Source organism: Pundamilia nyererei, unplaced genomic scaffold (assembly GCF_000239375.1).
Source record: "Pundamilia nyererei isolate P.nyererei 1_Seehausen unplaced genomic scaffold, PunNye1.0 scaffold00002, whole genome shotgun sequence".
NCBI classification, from domain to species: Eukaryota; Metazoa; Chordata; class Actinopteri; order Cichliformes; family Cichlidae; genus Pundamilia; species Pundamilia nyererei.
Window position 1 is genome coordinate 2,459,243 of NW_005187403.1, and position 22,938 is coordinate 2,482,180.

The following is a 22,938-nucleotide window of genomic DNA, read 5'->3' on the forward strand; positions in this document are numbered from 1 at the left end:
ACCAAATCTGCAGCACTAATCCCTGTTTTTGAAGCAACTGTTTCAGAGCAATAAGTTCATTGCAGTAATTGTAGTTGTCAACCACCCTCTTAAGCTACAGTTACAGTTAGAATCAGTTACATACTGTCGGTTTGGCCAAAACTGCCAACAGAGCAACACCACTAACGTGAACTCATTTTACTCATCAGTCAAAACAAAGCCATTGTTTCGTAAAAAGAAGAGTTTTATTTCATTTTTAACAAAGCCCAATACAGATTCAAAGCAAAACTGGGGAACACTGGCAATCTCAATCCAATCGTTTTTGGGACGCCAACACCAAAGAGGAGCTTCAAATAAAAAGGACAACAATAAAACAACAATACTACCCAGAAATGGGGTAAAGAAATAATGGTGCACGTTGTCAGACTTAAGAAAAATTGACAAAGGGAATCAAAATGTTCATGCCAGCAGCTGCTGAGGATCTAAATGTCAAATATGAGACACACCTGTTAACAGCTTTGGAGGAAGGGAGGGGAAGAAAAAAGGAAAAAAAAAGACAACTCCTATAAATGTGTTACATTTAAAGTTGTGAATGAGTAATTTGGTCAAATGTGTTAAAACTAGTCTGTGTGTAAATAACGAAAATTGTGAATTAAAACTAAGCTTTCCTCCGTGGTTTGTACATGTAGACCGTTCCCAAGAGAACAAGTTGCGTCCAAGATGGGAATTAAAGTAAACTGTCACGCCAACAAAAAACGGGAAAACTATCAAAATCAGATTCTGTTAATGTCTCTACAACTAGTTTTCTACAGATACGTTCAACGGGTTCACCTGACAGCTGTGATGACATGTTGAAGGGTTACAAAATATATTGTGAGCAATACAGTTTGTGATTTTTTACGTCATAGTTTACGTGGTCTGGCGCACTTGTATCGTAGACTTGTAAAAGCCAAATTTAGGGTGTGGGAATAGAGCACGTGGCTCTTTGTTTTCCTTCTTTTAGGGGTTATGAAATATTATGTTACCGTCTGAAATGAGCCGATCCACCCATGTAAACAGTGATTTTCTGATACAGAAAAAATAGTAAGTGTACATATTGATCTTTAATAGCAATATCCACCAGTTGAAAACACCAGTCTGCTTTGATATATTCTCATATGGGAACAAATATATTTTATAACAAAATAAATCTATACTGTTGTTTCTGTGATGGTAGATAAGGGTCGTACAATCCCATCAGCCTGACCTTCTTTGTCCGTTTTAACAAAGAACTGCATGTAGGCTTAGCTCTGTCGGAAATAGTACTTGTGACTAAAGCAGCTCAAATACTCAAAAGGCTCTGCCTGAGAAGAAAAAATTAGTTTGAAGCAAAAAAAAAAAACAAAAAACTTTCATCTGTATACCAGTTGTTAAAGTAATTTATAATAAAGTATGTTTCTATCATCTTTAAAAATCATAAGCATTTTTTAAACTGTATCTTGGCATTTTGACAAAATATCCTCTTGGATATTTACACAGGAACAAAAAAATACTTTTCAAGCACTAAAACAAGCTTATGTTGTGGGTTTGCAACAGAATAAAACAATTCTGAAATAAAAATGGAGAAAGGTTTGCATAGCAGATCAGGATACAACTAAAGAGGAACAAATCCTTTTTGGTACGAGTCATGACTGCACATTTTCACATATGTACATGAAAGAATAGTCCATTCATAGTTTCTCCCTGCCCACAGTTCAAATCAAGTTTACGTATGCACTGTAATGCTCATCAGTGAGAAGGCAGAGTGTGGGTACTTGTCCTCTCTGCTCTTCTAATAAAAGTCCATAGGAGTTTCTTTTGTGAAACTTTGTTTTGTTTTTTAAAAAGTGCCATTTTGCTACATTAGTCAGCTGATCCATGGTCTGCTACTGAACAGTTAATACAAGCAAAGTGTTACACAGCCCTCCAATATCACAGAGTTTCCTGATTCTATGAGATTTGGTCACATGGACAGTCTCACACACACACACACACACACACGCGCACACACAACAGGGGAAGAAGGGGAAAAAGGAAAAACAAAATTTGTAGCCGGTGAGTTCTGTTGCGATTTGATAATCCAGCTGGTAAAGCTTTTGGGAACAGGGGGAAAAAACAAAACAAAAACAAGCACCATAAGGAGAAGGCCTCAAATGTCCTCCGCTGGGCGAGTTCAGCAGTGTTCGCTCGATTCTGTGCTCCCACAAAAAGCAGAAAGGGAAAAAAAAAAAAAAAAATCTACATTCAGACTCGCCTCAGGCTCATGGTTTAGGCAAAGTCACTGAAATGTTTCAGGCTTTGTTGTGTCTTTTCCTCCAACTTCAAGTCCGAGTCCGGCTATCAAAGCCTTAATCATGGTGGTCGAAACATGTCTCCAACTTCCATGGGGCCTTAATCGTCAATATGGATACGTCCGGGTCCTCATCGTCTCTGTTGAGCGTACACAGGGTACGCTAGTGTCACATTCAGAGAGTCATTGTGCTGGACCAAAGACGTGTGCTGGTAGTGAAGAACGAGTTCTTTTAATGAGTTGTACAGGTTATAAGGTTCAGCGAAGCCGTACCCTGTGGGGGTCTTGTTGATGACGCAGTGTTTCACCTCGCCGTCCACACTGCAAAGAGAGGACAGGAGTCACAACCTGCTGTGATGCTCTCCATCAACTTTAAAAGTAGTTCATTCAGTGGTGGCTGAAGCCGTAACAGCAGGAAGACATTTCAACACAAACTACAATTCTTTGCTACGTAACAGCCAGATACGTACACCACACTGCAGGCGTAGCATCCCGCTTTGCTGCTGTCTCGAACCAGGAATGTTCCGTCTCTCTTGCCCTGGAGGATCGCCTCCGCCTGTAAGCGATTGATGTTGCCCAGCTTCCAGGTGCGCTCATCATGATGAGGAAGGTCTTCATCATCGTCCACCATAGAATATTGACTAAAAACACAAAACAAATATAAGTTGTCATGAAAAATGCACATTTTTCTGTCCAGCGAGTGGATGATTGACACTCGCTAACTTACTCTTCTGTGCTCTCGTTCTTGATTCCCAGCCACTCGTTGAGTTTTTTCTGCCTGACTCCCTTCTGGGTCAACCACCTACAAAGAGAAAAGTCATGGACATTAGAAAGCAGGACAGACCAATTTTGATTTCCCTCAGAGGGAAGACTAGTTTCCGATGTAGCCAGGATGCTGTTCAGGCATTGCACTTACATGAGATACTGGTCTCTGGTCTTGCGGAGCTGGATGAGGTCAGGCTTGATGCTGTTCATCCTCTTGTCAATCTCCCTGTAGTCTGCTGCCTGTTTCTTCAAGTCTTCTTCCAGCCTGCGCTTGCTGTCTACTATTTCACTAATCCTCGATTTCAACTTCTCGTAATTTCCCATGATCCTGGAAGGAGAGGAAAAAAAGGATGAGTTCTGAGCAGAGCAAGCATTTCGTTATCAGCTGATGCACAACAAAGTGTGGTCTGTTCTTACCTCTGAATCTCTTTTTCATTGCCTTCTCTCCTGAATTTCTCAATATACTCCTTGCTGTAGCGCTCTTGTGTTTGGCATTGCTCCTCGAATATTTTGATAGTTTCATTGAAAGCCTCTATAGCCGTCCTTTTCATTTGGATTTCCTGCGAGCAGAAGCACAGTGTTAAGCACTTGACCTACAAACACTGCAGTAACACTCTTGATCCTAGGTGTGGGGTGGTACTCACTTGTGATGTTCTGGTGTACTCTTCATAGAGACGGTCGTACTCTTTGTTCTTTTCTTGGTATTGCTGGTGGTACTCGCAGAGCTTCCTGCCCACAGCTTCGATGTTGTCCTCTTTTACCACTTGATCCTGAAGAAAGAGTCACAGTCAAATACAGAAAAAGTTGAGGTTCAACTGCTTTAAACACGCAGGTGTTTTAATTCTGCTGGGATGCGTTGAGCTGCCACCTCACCTGCTGGTGTTTAGACACGGGGTACAGCAGCTTGACGTCTAGCTTGGGGTTGTACTGAGCCAGGGACTCGTTGCGATAGTGGTTGATGAGCTCGACGACTGAGTTGAAGGTTAGTGGATCAGAGAAGCCATATTTGCCATCTCGATGGAATATCTTGATAAGCTTGTTGTTTCCTCCTTTCCTGTAGACGAAACAGCAGCAGCGGTTAAACCAACAGGTCACTAACTACAAATGGATAAAAAGTCAATTTGAGGAAACAGAGGACAAGACACTTACCTCAAAGTCAGAGTGTAGTCTCCGTGCATTTTTGTAGAGGCGTCCCGCACCAAAAACGTACCATCTGCAGTGTCCCTCAGTTTCTCATTGACCTCCTCCCTTGAGATGTCTCCCCAGTACCATTCAGCATCTTGTAGCGCCATGTTGTTGTTCATACCGTTGTTAATCACAGATGTGGGCTTGGGTGGCTTTGGAGGTAGAGCTGCAGGAAAAGGCAGAGAACACAGAACGTAAATAAATCGACTACAACGCGATTAGGCTTATGAGTGTTTGTGTTAAAATAAAGCCGACTCAGAGCTCGAGATCTGGACATTTTAAGGCAGATTTTTAGGGGAACGCTTGCACTGCCTTTAAAATGTTTACTTAATCTTCTTGTAAATAATTAAAAATACAAAAAAAAATTGCTCTTTGAATTTATTTAATATTTCAAAAGAATGAACCCTCATCTGGATAGCACGTAGGCACACATGCTCGTTCGCATGCATCCTTTTCCATGAATTGGGTTGTGAGGAAAGGGGAAAAAAAAAAAAAAAAAGGCTTCCCATGTCCAGCAGAGAGGCAGCATTGGTGAGGCAGTGGGAGGAGAACTGAAGCGTGAGTCAGGGAGAATGAATTTCATTCAAGAAATGGAGCCATCTATAAATATTTCCAGCTCCTAACGCAGCAGTGAAGCCTTTTTCATGCAGGAAAAAAAAATGCAGAGAGAACAGCAGAAAAAGATGGCTGCACAACATTTTACAGTAAAATAGGACAGACTGAAATCCTAATGACCCTTTAAGCCTTTACCAGCAGGAAAGGCTGCGCTTTAACGCAGGATAACCAGATTCTCTTCTACCATCAGTAAATCAATTAAACTCTTAAAGCTGGAGCTCACCGTGAAGCTACCAGTAGCAGAGATAAGGCAGTCGGCTATTTTTAAACCCCACAAATCTGCACTGCTGTTGTTCGCTGCCACGGCATTCACAACCCTCCTGCTGCAATGGACCTTGCAGAACTTTGCACGCTGAAACCACAAGCACTGTGCACAAAGCTACAACCGTGACATAGATTTCAAATGTTTCCATTCTGCGCAAATGCAACCTACCAATCCGACCACAGCGCTTCTCTGCATACCGCCTGCCTTCCAACCTGATCACACTTTGTCTCCAGATTACTAGAAATTTCTAACTCGTGTGAAGAAACCAGGCTTCTAAAACCAGAGCCAAACACCTCCACAGACAGACAACTTGCGCTGATCCAATCTCGCCTCTGCTCCACACAAATACTTTATTACAGCCACTTAAACACGTACTTGAAAAGCCATTAAGGGCAGCTTGCTCAGTAACGTGTTACATCACTTACCACAGCCAATCACACAGGGGGTCTGTCACCAACCGCTCCTGCATCTTTCATTTCCTGTGAGCGATGAGGTCATTGTAAAAGTGTCGCCTTTTTAGAACTCTAAATAGATAACTGAAACGACTGCGTCTCTGCATCAACCAGCACTGCGTCCCGGTGTGCATCCATCTGCGAAAGCAAACGCGCCGCATCTCTCTGCTAGCAGAGGAGAGAGAAAGGACCTGCTCCCTGTTCCATGCTTCTCCTCTGTCATCCTCTCGCTCTCTGTTCAGCTTGTCCACTTGCTCCCCTGCAGGTTACTCGGCCCCTCCTCCCCGCGAGTGTCGTGCGGACATTTAGTCCATCCCACTGCTGGCACTCGTAAAGCCTACTCTGCTGCAGCAGCACGTACGCAGCTAAATTATAATGCCTGGCCCGGTCAGCGGCACCCAGAGCTCCAAAATACGTCTATAATCCCACAGCGTGACGCTCAGCACGACAGGGATAGCTCCCTTGATTTCCTGAGTGAAATTAAAATAGCCCCAGTTCTTGGTAAAGGTAGAAGATTCAAGTGAAAGCAATCGTTGTCCTTAGTTCAATTGAGGGACAGTTGGTGGAAATTTTAGACGCTTAAGTTATATAGTTCACATCAACTACAAATGAGGAAAAAAAGAACAGGTTTTAATGTTTGAGTAAGACCTAAGTGAACAAACCTGTTCCACCGCACTTTGATAGAAAAAAAAATACAACAGTGGATTTAAAAAGACTTTAACATCAACTAGCCATTGTCCACCATAGCTTTAAACTACTTAAATGTTCAAGAGCCTCTTTTGTCTGATCTTAATAAGGTTCATGCGCACTCTCCAAGTATGGCCCATAACTCATAAGCATGAGCAGTTGCCCGAGGCAAGTTTGCTGCTAGCAAAGATTGAAGTCTTACTAAAACAAACCTATTATTCCTGTTCTGTCTTTTCTAAGCTGTGACATTTGTGTCTTAATCTTACGCACGAGGCCCATTTCGTTATAGCCTGAAGGCAAACGCAGCAGAACACACAATGTTCCACTTTTGACACCTTTATAAGACAAGACCTGAAACATCAAACTTACGTTGCAAGTTGTGCATGTCTCGAGGAATCAGTTCTCTCTTCTTTGCAGCTTCTCTTTTATTCCAAAACAATAAAGTAAATCCAACAGAGTTAGTTTCAAGTCCTTCTGTAAAGCTCCATTTCATAGTTTAGACCAGTGAGTACATGGACGTGGTCTGTTTTAATTCTTAAAAGGTCACGGCTTTGTGTGCCTCTTAATGAAATCCAGGTAATCCGCTCGACGTGAAGCAGGTGCCGCATGCGACTGTCTCACTGACTGACTGCTCAGTTCCTGCTGAAGGTGCGGTAAAGGGCTGAGTCTCTGTCTTTCCCTTTCTGAGCCCTGTGAGGCGGAGGCCTGCTCACGTGTAGTCACAAAGTTAATGATTAGCAGGAGCCGCTCCAGTGTCGATGCAGCCTGTTCTGAAAGCAGCCACTTGTGCCAGCTGCGTTGGTTTGTGTGTCTCTCTATGCTCTTTGGTCACTCCCTCTTTCTGTTTGTAAAGGCGGAGGCTTGGGGGTGGGGGTGGGGAAGGAGGGGGGCAGTCTTATGATTAACTTGCAAAGTTTCAAATATTTGCTGAGTTGAGCACTTTGAGACAGGGAGGACATGTGGACATCCACTGAAGGGGGAGGCAAGTGGCCCTAGAACTACAAGCAGCCCTGAGTTAACAAGAAGTGCTCTGTGGAGCAGGCCGACTTTCCAGCCAACCAAATCTAAGTGGGCCTTTTGTCGCTTACTTAAAATAGGAACGCAGTAACTGGGAGGGACACACACACACACACACACGCGCGCGCGCATACAGGTCATTCACAGAAATGCATGCATGTTCCGTACATGTGTGTTTAGAAATTAGGTTATTTACCCGTACTATTTGCATTAGACAGGTGACTGAAACCAGTCTGGCCCGACTAAACATTGCCATGTGTTACACTGGGTACAGTCTTTATGGGTATGTGCAGAACCAACAAAAAGCATTTCAGGGTTTCTCTCTTGCCTGCCCGACCATTCAGTCAGCCATCCATCAAGCCTACAGCCAAAGAGCTCCCTGCAGGTGCAAATCACTGACAGCTGAGAGCAGACCATGCACAGGAGCGTTATAAATAGTCCTAACAGGTAATAAAAAGTTTAAGCAGCCACAGTCAGTGCTGGGCCTGCCAATGACACCGCTCCCAACTAGAGCTGTAAAAACAGAACTGCCATGCAATGCTCTGCTGTCTCAAATCACCAGACCAGCTTTGTCTGTATGCAGTCCACTGCAGTAACATGAACAAAATCAGACTTGCACGAATCTGTCATCTATACCGTTGGAGGCACATGCTACATAACAGCAAAAGCCAGAGGAGAGACGAAAAAAAAAATAAAAATGTGCTCCAAGAACCACCCAGAATCTTACTGAAGATTTTACATCACATGCAAATTCCCCAATGTTCATATTCATGAGGCTGACAAAAATAAAGCTAGACAGAGAAATACTGTTCTAACACAAGTTGCTACTTTGTAGTCATTAAATTCCAGTGAGAACCTTTTACATAATACATAATACCATTTCATTGCATATAAAAAAAAAAAAAAAAATCATTCATCTGCAACATGGAAATATGCTAGTTCAGAAAGAAAACTTTTCATGCTTTACAAACTGAGCAGACCTAATTCAAACCACTCCACAAAGACTCAACTAAGAACACTTGTTTCTACTAATAAGCACATGCTAAAAAAAAAATCAACTCGCTTTAGCGCCATAATATGAGTAACTTTCCAATCACTGGGTACTTTGTGGTTCCCTACAACTGCAGCAGCACTAAGTCTCGACCCTCCTCTTCAAGCTATTAATAGCTCAGGTCTCAGTCAGTGCTGTGCACAGTCAATGCAGAGCAAATTTATGTTCTCCTTTCAATGTAAATCCTGCACAAGTTCCTTACAGCTTTCAGTTAGATCAGTAATACAACGCACAACATCCTTTCCATCTACTTTTCCTTTTTAACTGAATGCATTTTTTTTAACCGTTTACTTTCATGCCCTGAGCACCCACAGTAGTAGGAACAGCAGTAGTTTTGTGATGGGTGAAAAATCGAGCGAAAATACAGCAGTCAGTTACCTGGTGCAGCTTGACTGTCACTCCACTCACTGGTCACCAGAACCTCAATGATCTTGATGTGAGAATCCAGACTGGGTTCACAACTGTGAGGGGGACAAAAAAGCAAGGTAAACAAAGTTTGTTTCAGAGCCAAGGTGACAGTCACTGCTGCTCTGTGCGGTTTTCAATCAGATAGCAATTCAGGCTTAGCTACTTTAATTGTGCCGCACAGCTGGTAAGCAGAAAAGCTCCAACCTACATCCGTGTACAGCTAAAACACATGAATGTGTGATGCACTGCAGTGCGTGTCTTGCCATTTCTTGACTAAGCCTGCATGCTTATCTGTCTGCTGACTGAGTGCCTATCTTTTACAAACCAAAATATGCAGCATAAGCCTTACACTCCCAATACCCACCTGGTGGCCTGTTGTCTGAAAAACACAGGGCTGAAGATCTCGCCCAGCGATCTGGCACTGAGCAGGTTCTTGGAAGCGTTTTGGCACACTCTAGCAAAATGCCTTAGCAGACAGTGGAGAGTCAGCCAGTACTGGGGAGGCCGGCCTGGGGCGCTGGCAAAGCGACGTAGTAGCTGGGCACATTCCTCAGGATTCACCACCTCTGTTGAAGATGAGAATAGCCAAAACGTTCAGGAAGACAGGAGATAAAGTGCCCTACTTTAAAGTCTTCTGCAGTTGAAAAGCAGCACAAAATGAAAGCTCTCTTTACACAGTAAAGAAATGGAAAAAGGAGTCATGTGCAATAAAGACTTGGAAACCGCAGAGACACTGTGTGGTTGACAATGAGCATAAGGTACACTGGCAGGTGATTGGCTGCTCAGAGATGCTAGAGATAAACTTTCAGGCTTGTTTTAGTTCCTATTAACCGCAGATATCCTGTTTCTGGCCATGTGACAGCAAGAGAATGCAGCGCGGCATAACACTGAGAATTTCTTCTTTTCCCCTCTGCTTGCAACAGACAGCAAGACTAAGGTTAAGGAAATGTGCTAAAATACACAATTAGAAATAAATACATAGATTTCTATTTCTTATTTTCTTAAAGGACCCATAGATGTTTTAGAAAATAAAAGCTAATTTTACACAAACAAAAAACAAAGAAAAAAAGAAGTCCTCAGACACAATGGGTACTGATGAGGTCTTGTGGTTTAGTGTTCATGAGTACATGATGTTCAGCAGCAGGGCACGAGTACATTACGTCAGCACTTCTCTTTAGGCCAACCTGTACAGTCAACAAATGACCACTGAAACTGTGAGGGAACCTGCTGTTCTCACCTTTAGCACTGTGAACCATCTGAGCATATATTGCAGTGGGGATGATGGGTTGGGGAAGATCCTGCAAGTACCTACGCAGACCGTCACACAGGACTGGAAGCTCCAGGTGATCCAAGTCTGCAGATGGGGGGTCTGAAATGCAGAACGGCACAAAGACGCACGCTTGAACTCACTTCAGTAAAGTTAGGTTTAACTATAGCACAGACTCTTCTGGGCCAACAGACTCTTATGCACACACGTAGAAACCTTTTTTTATGCACCCCACTCATTTTTTCCACTCAGACTTCCTCTTCATATAGGCTTATAAAACACATGATAAAAAGAGCTACTTACCACAATCAAAATACTGCCTGACTTCAAGTCCAGCACCAGCAGTAAATGTTCTATATAATGTGGGGTTATCCAGACCTACAAAATAATTAACAAAACATACTGTAGAAACATAACATGCCAAATAAATGCCAACAAAAATATGAAATTGATTCAGTCAAGCTCACCTTTCCTCTCAATTGCTTCAAGCAGTTTGATCAAAATGGGTGGAGCAATCTCTGGAAGGGAAAACTGCTCCGTCAAGTCGGGCAAGAAGAAACCTAAAGATCATTAAAAAAATAAAATAAAATATTTTTTAAATAAATAAAACAAGCAATTTCAGTTTGTGTAAACGGAGTGAAAATCCTCCCACCAAGGCTTAGTACAAATCCAGCGTCATACCTGTGAACCAAATTTAATCAGTCCAATAAATATGCTGGCACCACACAATTTGCTAATAACAGTTGAATAATTCCATTTTAGCACCCCTGCCCTTCCCAAAACACAAAAGCCAGCAAAGCAAGAAGAGAAAATGTTTCTACATCCAACCTATGCTTTCCAAATCAAACAACAACACAATCACGACCAAGACAATCAGTTGCCCTATGCTGTTGGCTGTTTGCAAAACAGACACGGCTTTAAGGGGATTTCACTAAGCTCATTTCTTCGAGGTGAGTGCTGACAATGGCTGGTTTTACTTTCAAAACGGAGTCCCACACAGCAGAATTTAGTTACACTTTTTGGAGATTGTTCCATTTTTTTTACTCTTATGCTACTGTACCACAACGAATTCCCTTTGTAAGATCAAAAAAGTATCTATAGTTTATGTGTAACCAAATAAAGATATCAACTGGCCAGTCAGTTAAATACAGTTAATCCTGTGATGACTGTTCATGTGACCTTAAATGGTAAGGGGCTGCCATTCATCTGAACCAGCAAAGACTCATTAGATTCTTGACTCCTCAGAACTTCAAAGGAAGCAGGTACAAGACCAATGAAGTGGCTTCAAAAGTAAAATGTGAGTATTTATAAAAGGCTGTTTCAACAGGAGGTACTGAGCACTGAAGTTAAGGTTTGGCAGACCAAGGAACTAAGCAAATATCCTGTGATATGAGGTAAGCCAGGTCTGATTTTTTTATTTTTTTTTTTTACTTATTTTTCCTTCAGAACTTTGCACCCAGGTGTGGACATGAAAGCAGGAGGGGAGTTGGCAAATCTAAATAAAATCTTCGCCAAGGCATATTTTGAAAAGGCTTTTTTCCTGAAAGGCTCAACTGTTCAACATCAGGTCTGCAGTTTCAAAATGCTGCAAAACTATGAATGGGACCCTTTCTCTTAACATTATTTTTTCTTTCCACCTAAAAGTGATTACTTTTTTGAATCAGGCATTAAAGGCCAAGTACTGGTGTGGCTAATACATAGACGCATAGGGGTTATTGAAAAGCTACCCTTTTGCATGAAAGAGGGTTCAGTCAGTTAAATAATAAATTCTGAACCACATTCTCTGGCTAGGGCAGGACCCAGGCTGCCTTGTTGTGTGTCAAGTACATGTATTAGTAAAGCCTTTCAAACCAGAGAACACACAAAAATCCACTTTGGACAACTGGTCATCTGGAAGATGTTATTGGAAATACAAACTGAAAGGGAATGGAGGGGGGAGGAAGGTTTCTCAGAAGTTGGTGTTCCATCTCAGACTTTGCAAAGTTTCCTGAAATAGAGATCGAGACATGCAGTGCAGCCATCACACACCTTGGAAATGTAATCTTTCTCCCAGACAAGATATCCAACACGATCTTCCTTCTACAGCCAAAAGGTTTTCTGAGAAACCAAATTCACAACCTGAAGTTAAATTTAGAACACCGACCCACCCGTTGTCACAATGTTCAAAAAGCACGATGCCTGGAATTTTTAAACAATAAATCACAAATATGTGTAAGGAACAAGCAAATTTTCACACATTCACTTAGATTAAAAAACACTCAACACTTGAAAATGATTAATACATTGATATACAAACAGCTGCTCGTACTTCTGCACAGCTTGGAAACAAACCAAAAAACAAGGAGAATCTTCCAAGTGATCCTCCAGCCTATTTATTCCTACCACAGTCAGCCTCTGAGGGACACGGGTCAGGAAGGATATAGAGTTGCTTCTTGGTACTGTCGACAATGTGATAGTTTCGGCACCAATGGAATTGTATCAAGTAGCCGAAGAAATATGGCGGAAATGCTACAAGGTATCAGTGATGATTTCTGAGATGCCTTGGCATGAGATCAAGGCTCAACGTGCCCATACAGGCCAAACCACAGAAACATAAAGGGGAAAGGAAAAGAAAGAAGAAGAAACCTATAATTGATGTGTTCATGGAAGGCAAATTAATTCTAGAAAAACTTTGTAAAAATTGGTAATAAGTAAAAATTAGCTACAGTAAAAGTTATCCATTTCTTTTCTACTGCACATAGGTATACCTAACTGTGATAATGGCACAAGGTGAATGCAGGTTCTGCAAAACTCCTTACTGCAGCTTATGCAAACTGAATCTCCAACTCTCTCTGGAAAGGTAATTTTAATTCTATTAAACAAACAGGGCCCTCTATGTTTTACAGTAGCATTACGCCACTATTAACACAATGTGCTGGCATTTTGCTCCATTTACAACAGCTGACAGGCTACACTTCCTCAGACTCTCTCCAAGACTTGAATAGAAGCTGGTTTCTGTGGTAACTAGGGTATGGAGACAGAGGCCCCTTGGACGTGCCTCTACACGTCTGCATGTTTGGCAGACCTCATGATATCCCCCAAGGCCTCAGCCCGTCAGTAGTCAGTTAGACAACCGCAGGTTGAGGAAGTCGATGCAGCTGCCACTGGTTCTGCTGTGGTGTGGGGAACAATCTGTCCGGCTCAAACGGCACGTCTGAGCCGAAAGGACTGTGGGCAGAACAGAGCTGGGGCACTACCAGTGCACTAAAGATAGCGCTCACTTTGGATAAATTTAGAAGGCCTGCTCAGGCAACCAACGTTTTAAGCCTATTAAGCCATTTCTTCTCGTCTGGAAAAAAGGTCTAGCCAAAGCACATTGGTGATAGATCACCACCTAACACATTTTAAAGTAAAAATTGTGCAAAATGTACAAAAAAAATTTCAAAGTTGTTTGTCTCTACAGTAGCATTTAGTAAGACTAGGTGCAGCTAGTTTATAGTATTACCAAAACCTAAAACCTTTGCAATGCCAAATTCTCTGGATTTTCTGTTGGCATGGGCAGCACTAACATGTCTGAGCATGACTGTGCTGAATAGTGAAGCCCTGAGCTGAATTAGGAAAAAGGGCAGGCAATGTCTCCTCCTGCAGGCTGGAAGATGAAGTGCAAAAGCAAAGTAACAGCCAATGAGGAGACTGTTGCTACAGCTTGGCAATTAACCCTATGAAGCACAGAGCATCAGTGAATCGCAAAAGTAATGCAAGCAGCCAGTTTCCCCAATGTGAGATCAAATTTAAGAACCAATGAAGCCTCTCACATCAAATTAAAATAAACCAACTCCAAATCTGATAACTTTAAGTGGCTTGAGCACAATTGTACAACCTGCACTACTGCCTCACTTTAAATTGTAAAGTAGAAGAGGATGATTAAACAGTGTCTTCATTCAAAGATTAGCCACTTTCAATGTGAACTAGCTTGTAATAGTGCACGGATTTATTAAAACCACAGCTAAAGTATATTATTTAATTTGAGAATATATTTAAGTTATCAAAAGGTCAAATCAAAACAGGACTAAAACTTTTTATTTTTGTTTGTTCTGATGCAAAAAGCCAAATGTCACCAGGGACCATAACAATCATAATCAAATTATTTTTGTTGGTTGGCAAATGACTTATTCAAGAACTTCACCAAGTTGGGCTTGAGCATTTCCAAGAAGAGATCATCTTAGCCTTGCACCTCTAATAGTATGAAAGTGGGGCATATCATGATGGCTGCTTAACCGCAATAGTTTTGAGATATGCAACTGCAAAGGCTCTTTTTCTGATAACACATTAAGAGGCACAGGAGGGAAAACACAAATATAGCAATTCTTGCCTTAACAGAAGTGACCAGGACTTTTGATGCAAAACAATGCAAACAAACTTCCAGGACAGATATAACTGAATGGAGGAGATGATTTATTGTGTCCACTCCTTAATGCAATGCAACATCTCCAGTGCACAAGAGCTGCCCGCACACCACACACACATCTTTCCTGGCACCAATGAAATTGTGTTACTCTCCAATCTCACCTTTGTTTAATTGCACAGAGTCTGTCTGCTCCTCCCTGCCTTATTTGCTTGCTCCATTTCTTAATCCTGCTAGCAGACATGCTCCGACTCCCGTAAAGAAGATTTGGCAATTCAGACTTCAGCCTCTGAACGGCCTCATGCAATGAAACAGTTATGCACACTTTGATGCACACAAGTCTCACTTGCTTAAACACACAATTTTTTTTTAATGAATCTGTTATTTTTTGAGTCCTAGTCTTTTTCCCTGTCATATACTGAGCAGCAGTAGAGTTGTCCCCTTAACTGTAGTGTCTATAACCTCAGTCTGACATTCTCTGAGGCAGACAGAAGGGGAAAAAAAAAAATTGTCATGTCTGGCACATCCACACAGATTAAGAACAGGTCACCCCCCCCCCACACACACACACACACACACGTGTCACTGTTATTTAAAGCAGTTTAACAGTTTTAAGCAATGGTTAAAGTTCCTCTTAATTTTACATTTTAAACCGACCAGAGGAAAAATTAAATGCAAACACTTATTGAAGCTACTACATTATTTGTCTCTGCATCATATCAGTTTACAATACAAACCACCCATGGAGAAGGCTACAAGAAAAAAAAAAATTTGATGAACACTAGATGGGAAAGGGTAGCTGGTTAATACAGACTAAACTTTAAAATGAAAAATGAAGGGACTGCTCAAAAGTAAACTGATAACAAATGGAAAAACTAAAAATGTGAGAGGAAAAACAACTTCGTCATCTTAGGTTTGAATCGGGATGCTAAAACAAACAAAAAAAAACTGTCCTTTCTTTAAGGACAGTCAAAACTAAATTTTATTATATCTGCAATTTAATGATGTGAATGCAAATTTCCTTTGTCACGTGGGCTGCTTTAAACACACTGCATGTGACAAGGCTCCCCTCCCCATTCTGGAAACTATGACAAGTCATAATATATTTAAATCCAGCTCAAGTCTGAGATTCACAGGCACTGAATTTGTCAATGACACGCTTCTCACCTCTGACTAAAGCTTTTTTTCCCCCTCTCCTCTCAACAGCTTCTAAACATACTAATATTCCACCTAGTACAAAAGTCAAATACATTTCCTTTTGCCAGCAGCTTGTCCACTCATAACAATGACAGCACAGAGCAATCGCTAGGGTGCTATTCATCATCCACCCATTTGTTGTATAGCTGTATTGTGCGTCGAGATACAGCAATCAGCACTTAGCACAATACAGATTCATCACAAAGGTACAAATCAGTCCACTATGCAGTCTGTACGTACCCCCGACTACCAAATTCCTGGCCCCAGCTGCCTTTAGTCCCACAGAGGAACACTACATCAGAGCAAACTATCACACGATAAACTTCTGCTGTGCTTATTCTGCTGCTGACTTGGATGGATTTAACGAACTGTGACTGTGCTCTGGACAAATGAAAAGAGTATACCAATTTGAAACCTACGCCAAAGCCATTACATGTATAATTTAAGAGAAAAGTGAGCTCTTAGCAGGGGGGGGAAAAAAAAAAAAAAAAAAAATGACACTACCAACAGAAAGTGTATTCAATCCAGCAGATGTCAGCCTGAGTGCTAAAGAGGCCCCGAGAAGGAGAGCTGCATTATCTCAAACTCCAGCTATGCAGAGTGCTCTCCCTGAAACGTCTCCTCTGTACAGGCTGCACTCAGCCTTCCAGTAGCCAGCACAGATGCTCCATTAAGTACATCCATTACTAGTTATAAAATCCACATTTCATTTTTTGGTAACCAAAAAAGTCTGCATACACACCAGGAGGCATATTTAGCAGAAAGCTATAAAACATTTCACTGCATTTTTTTTTTGGATAAATACTGCGTACTATAATGTTGTGCACATGAAAACTTCAAACATACTGATAAGGCTCAGACAAGCAGGGGAACACAGCCTGATGCCATCAAATATATCCTTAAACAAGACCGAGCGTGTAGGCTGTACCTAGTGATAGCGTGCAGAGCAACAACCGGTTATTCATACTTATCTAACGTTTTGGGAAAAGAGGGGAAAAAAAAATGCTGATGCTGGCCAACAGATGGGAGCAGAAAAATAAAGTAATTACACACTGAAAACACTGAACTGAAAACACAGAGGTTAATATTAGGCCATAACATAGTCGCTGTCTAAACAAATTTAACATGCAACGTGCTTGTTGGGCATCAGGAATTACACAATTGGCTACAGACTAAAAGTAGCTGCTTGTATTTTTTTCTTTTAGTACTATGACTCAGTTAGCTTATTCGAAATTCCACCTCAATTACTTTTTTTTTCACCATTAAAAGCAACATACTAGACGTGAAAAGTGTGAGAAGTTTTTAAACTTGGAGAATTTCAGTTTGGGAACCAACTGTGGATTTTTTAAATTAAATCAAATAAGCAAATTGAACTCTGAGCTGGTTATTTGCTTTCCAAGTTCTTCTGCTTGGCAGCACCACACATGTATATTCAGTTAACTGAGAGGCCTAGTAAAAGGAGCAACACTTTAATGTTTTTTTTTTAAAGAAAGGCTGAATGCTGGAATGAGGACTAATAGTTTCCCAGCCCAGCCCTTTAGTCTCTCTCTTTCCCTCTCCACATCTGCTGCACTCATGTAAACCCCCCCTGTGGCTAAGGGAGGAGAGGCCCCTTTCCAAGCCCTCCATTCTCCACCCTTTTCCTGGGACCAGAGCTGATGGTAGGAGCTATCAAAACATTAAAAAAAAAAAAAAAAAAAAAAAAAGGGAAAAAAAAAGGAGGAAGAAGGAGAAAAAAAAAATCTGGAGTAGGAGGAAGGGAGCAGGATCCCTTGGTGGTGGGCAATAAATCACAAACACTCCGAGCAGAAGACCCTCTTCAAAGCCCCCTTGAGCATGCAGATCCCAAGCTCCTCCCAAAGCCTGCAACCTACCCCAATCCCAGCTGCAGCCCCGCTGCCAAGCCCCCAGCTCCACTTCAGCCCTGATCCTCATGCACCCATCCTGAAACTAGCACAGGGACTCTCTTCCCCTTTCACCCACAACTCTGGGCCCTTTCTCCCCCCCCACACCACCACCCAGGACACAGCAACTTTTCTTCTCTCAGTGCTACATTCACACTTGGCAGTGCTGCCACTCAACCACAACACATCCATTCAACATATGCCCCTTTTTTAACAACAAAACAAAACAAAAAAAACAAAACAAAAAACAGCTCCTCATTCGCACTGTAGACCACAGCAAAGAATTTCACAACAGCACCACAAATGGCCTAAAAACTAGAAACCTGGCGACTACAGCTGCTCTTTAGGTGAGCAAAAAGCTTCAAGTGCACATTAACAAGCCACAGAGTCTTTAAAAAGACGAGTTTTAACTGCAGTTCATAGTTGCGGCCTGAGCTGTAACACTGACTCACATTTCAAAGGGTCATTTTGAACTGCAAACATCTCGAAAGAATTTTTTTTTTTACCCACCAAAAAAAAATTTAAATTAAAAAAAAATAATAATAATAATAATATGGACACCTCCCCCCCCCCACCACCAAAATATTTCAGCTATAACTTAGATATTCTGTGTTAGTAATATGTGATTGATATTTTTACAGATTTAACAAGGTGTTTAAAAAAAAAAGACCAGAAAATTATTGGTTACATTACTTTTTTTTTTAAGCAAATTATAGTTTAAATGATGACACAATCGATCAATTTTGCTTGAGCTAGCTTAACTGCCCCCCTGCTACCAGTGTATACATTGAGCTACACAGGCTTCTCCACACTGGTACGAGAATTGCATTCCTTTAAGATGCAGTTTGAGGACAAAAATGGATGATCTCGGCTGGTAACATATGGCTTGCAGAAAATGCTCTGGTGTACTATATCCAGCATAAACACCAGAGCCCGTGTCCTCTGGGACTGAGCATGGTTCACATTCAGTGCAGCTGTACCGCACCAGGCAGAGTTGTTAAACAAAACCCTGTTTTGCAGCATCAGCATCCTGCTGATAACAGATTCACAACTCTGACTTGCTAAGGTTTTACTTTAACACTTAACTAGTTGTCTGTGTCAGTGGACTACCAGAGAATGCACAAAGCGACATAAGTTTTGGGGGTTTTTTTTGGGGGGGGGGTTTAATATTGCTAACATCAGTTTACACCCTCAGGATTTTAATACATTCAAATTGTCACAATTAATAATAATGTTAAGACAGATTATGAAAACTGTTGTAGCTTAAACTAGCAAGTTATACAGATAGCTCATGCATTTGTCCCCTTTTTCGTACAGAGATCACACTGCCGTGTATTATGCTGGTAATCCAGGGAAAAAAAAAAACCTTCAGAACTTTGAGATAAAGGAGAACACCCATGAATTTGATACCAATAAACATGGTTTAACAGCTCTTGTTTAAACTCACCTTGTTCTGAGTCCGAGTCCATCTCTGACTTGAAGGAGGAGGCTGGAGCTACAGGTAAGGGTCTCAGGGGCCTTGGCTTGGGTGTAGGGGGAGAGATCCATTTCTTCCCAATGTACTCTACATAGGTGCCAGGAAAGTCCCCTTTTTCCTGAGTGGTCTCGTTAAAGCCTGGCAACCAGCCAATCTCATCTGGCCGCTGCTCCAGGCCATCGGTGACCCCAAGAGCCACCAGCTCTCCTTTGCTTACCAACAATATATCCCCAACATGCAGATCAATGTCCTCCTCCCTCTCTTTTTTATAATCATAAAGTGCTCTGTACTGATACCCTTCAGCACTCATGTTTGTGTGTTTAATGTTCACTTGTAAAGATGAGTCTGAACCAGTCTTGTTATTTTTAAGGGGTTTTTTTCTGAGTAACTTAAGCCCAGCTACTCATTTGCTGGTTAAAATGGCTGTTGTTCCAACAAAGCTACAATTTATGATTTTACAGTGAAAACAGTCTCTAGCTTGTCTTCATTCTTTCACAGTTCCCGTCTCTCGCGAATAATTTGCAGCTCTCTTGGTGTGTTGCCTCGCAGTATGTACCCATCAGTAAATGGCCTGCAGCCGTGATCTTGATAATGCTGCCCAGACCTGTAAGATGAGAGGAAAGAGCATTTACAACAGGCAGCACAAGACTATGATGGGCTCCTTACAATGCCCAATGTGAATGAAATGGGTTATGCCAAGATTTTACAATATAAATACTGTAGAAGTCTGCAACTTCTCACAGTAGGCCCACAGTATACAGTAAATACATTTAAAATGTACACTTTTATAATGATACGCCATAATGCATTTGTGGCCCTACTTTGTCACATGGCTTCCAAATCATGTCTGCAACAGTTTTAATGTGTGCCATCACTGACCCACTCAGTATTTTTTTTTCTTAAATCAGCTGCCAACAAAATAACTATTAAAAAGTAAATAATTTACTGAAGAGCAGACTCCATATTGATGACAGTGTAGTTTTATTGGAACATTTACAGTTTCTGGCACACTGAAATCGACTTCTCTGCTGCCCTGCCAACATATAGTGGGCTAGCGTTAGCATTATACTTGACAGCTTTATTCTAATGCCGACAGAGTTATATAAATAAACATCACCCTTATTCATAGGTTTAGAGTTTTAAAACGCGCAGGGAGCGAATTTGTGCGTTTAAAAACGTATGTATGGGTCCAGTTTATTCTGCTGGCGGCTTTACAGCCCTGCGGTGCAACTTTACAGCCGCTGCAAAAATGTCGGGGGAGTAGTCAGCTAAGTTAGCTAGCCAACATCAGCCTGCTGCTAAACTAAACCACCACCTAATTAGCTATCAGCTAGAGGAAAACAGGATAAGGGTTTACTAAACGTCTCTATTTAAAACCAGAATCAGATAGCTTAGGCTATTAGCATGGTTAGAGTTGTAACGAAAAAGTTAGCAGAACAGGGAATTGGAAAAAAAAAATAAACTTCAATGAAAAAAAGGAGTGCATGTTAAACAGAGGATGATGATGAGTCGCTTTAAGTAGTTTTAAATAACTCAACAAAATGTAAGTACTTAACAAGAACACGCTTTAATTGTAACTTCATAAGAAATAAATTCTTTGTAGCGAGGTTAAAAACACTGGAGAGCAATAACTTACTCGTACACGGATCCGCAGACGAATGCAACGAGCCCTGTTTCTTCCACACTAAAACACTTCCAATTCGTTATTAAGCTTTAGATCTGCCGTGTGCGAAGATTTAATTGCAGCCGTTGGTGGATCTCTTACGCGCACAGTTGAAAAAGAAAAACTCTCGGCTCGACTTTAAATCCGATTTAATGAGAAGAACAAAATGTTACGACCTACACCCTGCCGACGTGACGGAACAGCTTCACCATCCAGAACAAATGTTCCCTTGAACGTCGCCTCTACGGCCAACAAGGGGGCAAGCACAGAGCGGCATCTCATTGGTCCATCTTACTGTCAATCAAAAACGCCTCATAATCTATCCAATCGTATTCCTGTTGTGGTGGGCACTCCCCTCTCCGTGTACTCTTGCAACTTGAAACACCTGTGGAAATTACATAACTTTTGCACGCAGTCCTACCGTTACCTATGTTCTGTTGGCTGGTGAAATTAAACATCTAGCATATTTTTTCCAGAGCTGTATGATTTTAAATCATACACACTAAAACAGTGTGAAACTAAAGCATAAAAGAGCAAAAATATATTGGGCTGGCCATATTCTTTATTGGCTTATTTTTTAATCCACATCTTGAACCTGAAAACTGAAATCCACTGAAAGATATAATTGGTATATGGTAGAGTTGAACTTGGTGTTTCGTCACCATAGTTTCACTTTTTTGTTTCTATAAATCATGATATCTCCTCAGAATGGAAGGTCCCATAATCTCAGTCACCATTAGAAACACATGGTTGTGAATGTGGGTGGCCTAATTATGACAGGGAAAGAAATCCCTTATCAAGCATAAACCCTACTGTCCCGATTGCGCTAAAAAGAGACTGTAAGCAGCTTTGTGCAGGGCTAGGTGCCTGTAAGTGTTTCCACTGTCACACAGACATCAGGGGCCATGACCACTCAGAAAAGAGGAAGTAGTGTAGAAATCAGGAGTTGATGGTGTTGAAACTAACAGTAACTCGGAACTTCAAGCTGCTGATTGACATCTTTTTGACATCTTTCCTTGAGTCATATTAACATGCAAAAACAAGCTTTAAAAGTACAAAATTTCAGTCCACTATTACAACACTAACAGGAAATGTAGCTTTCTTCCTTTTCAATGCAAAAGTAACTAACCTGTGTCCACTGAATATTAAAGATGGGTTTTATATTTCTGCTGCAGATGACAGAAATGAATATTTGAACCACCAGACCATATAATCCCTCACTGTGCCAGCACCACACCTCATCCCCTGATTAAATAGTCAGGCTCTGGTGACCCATCTGCTCCCCCTGCAGATAACCAAACTACACCTCTGCCATAGCACATTTGCTGGACCGGAACTTGTTGATATTTTCCCAAAAGAAAAATTAAGAGTAAACCATGCAAATGTGGATTTCATGGTTCCCATAAATGCCTTATGGCTTATTGGCTTGTTTATGCAGCAGAATATCACACAAACATGCCAAGTGGTGTTTGCTCCGAATGAGTAGTTATTCATTATATGTTCTTCACTGCCACAAAAAGCAAGTGGTAGTGTAAATTTAGCAACCATGTTTTAGTAAAGACATAGTTAGAATTTAAGCCTTTAAACTTGTTTAAACTCGTGTTTCCTTTTTCACAGGGAATATTTGCCTGTCATTACAAACTGCTGATATTTCATTTGTTTTCAGTTCAACTTTTAATTCAGTTCAATTTAGTTTTATTTGTACAATATCAAATTACAACAACAAAATTTGCCTTAAAGCGTTTCATATTGTAAAGATGTAACAATAATGTATAGAAAACCCCAACAATCAGATGACCCCCTATGAGCAAACACTTGGTGACAGTGGGAAAGAAAAACTCTCTTTAAACAGGAAGAAGCTCAGGATCAGGGAGTGGCAGCCATTTGTTACAACCAGCATAAAACAAAAGCTTATCTTTTTCCAGCTTATCATCACTATCATCATTTGCATCTAGTTTGACCCACTGTTGATCTTTTCCGCTTTTTAGGGACTGTTTTCCCTTTATGCAAAGCTCAGAAGCTCGGAATACAAACCCTCTTTATTATTCATGACAACCTGCTCTTTAAATGGATACTGAATACTAGGTAATTATTGTGAACCTGATCGGTTCTGCTTTGAATATTTTGCATTTATATTGTATCCTTTGAACAGTTAAAAATATATGAGAGAAACTTTGCTCATTTTGTACTCAAGGTCCAAGTAGTCACTTTACCAGGGCTGGACTGGGATAAAAAAATCGGCTCAGGCATTTTGACTAGAGACCGGCCCACCAGGTATTAAAGCCATAAAGCCTTTGAATGAAAACAAATGCTG

The 22,938-nt window shown here is 41.2% G+C and overlaps 1 protein-coding gene across 5 annotated transcripts; it reads right to left on the bottom strand.

The window, feature by feature from the left end:
- Window positions 1-205: 205 nt before the first annotated feature.
- On the bottom strand, window positions 206-20,853 carry pik3r1 (phosphoinositide-3-kinase, regulatory subunit 1 (alpha)). 5 transcript variants are annotated; one of them, XM_005720136.2, is made up of 15 exons: window positions 20,598-20,853; window positions 18,932-19,565; window positions 10,467-10,559; window positions 10,303-10,377; window positions 9,970-10,101; window positions 9,097-9,298; window positions 8,703-8,785; window positions 4,202-4,403; window positions 3,926-4,106; window positions 3,697-3,822; window positions 3,470-3,612; window positions 3,204-3,380; window positions 3,015-3,089; window positions 2,758-2,928; window positions 206-2,608 (listed from the first exon to the last, which is right to left on the bottom strand). In XM_005720136.2, the coding sequence occupies exons 2-15, from the start codon at window positions 19,269-19,271 to the stop codon at window positions 2,419-2,421; spliced, it is 2,190 nt and encodes a 729-aa protein (XP_005720193.1). In that variant the 5' UTR covers window positions 19,272-19,565; window positions 20,598-20,853; the 3' UTR covers window positions 206-2,418. The 5 variants fall into 5 exon arrangements, with proteins under 5 accessions (XP_005720193.1, XP_013765118.1, XP_013765117.1 ...); XM_013909664.1 differs by having other exon boundaries at window positions 20,805-20,843; XM_013909663.1 differs by having other exon boundaries at window positions 20,801-20,835.
- Between the last annotated feature and the right edge of the window lie 2,085 nt (window positions 20,854-22,938).

What these genes read in the sequence shown, in the direction of transcription:
- pik3r1 (XM_005720136.2), bottom strand. Translation starts at nt 19,271, where the DNA reads ATGAGTGCTGAAGGGTATCAGTACAGAGCACTTTATGATTATAAAAAA. An exon ending in CAGGCAGTATTTTGATTGTG is followed by an intron (nt 10,102 to 10,302) that starts GTAAGTAGCTCT and finishes TCTGCATTTCAG; the next exon opens with ACCCCCCATCTGCAGACTTG. An exon ending in AATGAAAAAGAGATTCAGAG is followed by an intron (nt 3,381 to 3,469) that starts GTAAGAACAGAC and finishes CTCTCCTTCCAG; the next exon opens with GATCATGGGAAATTACGAGA.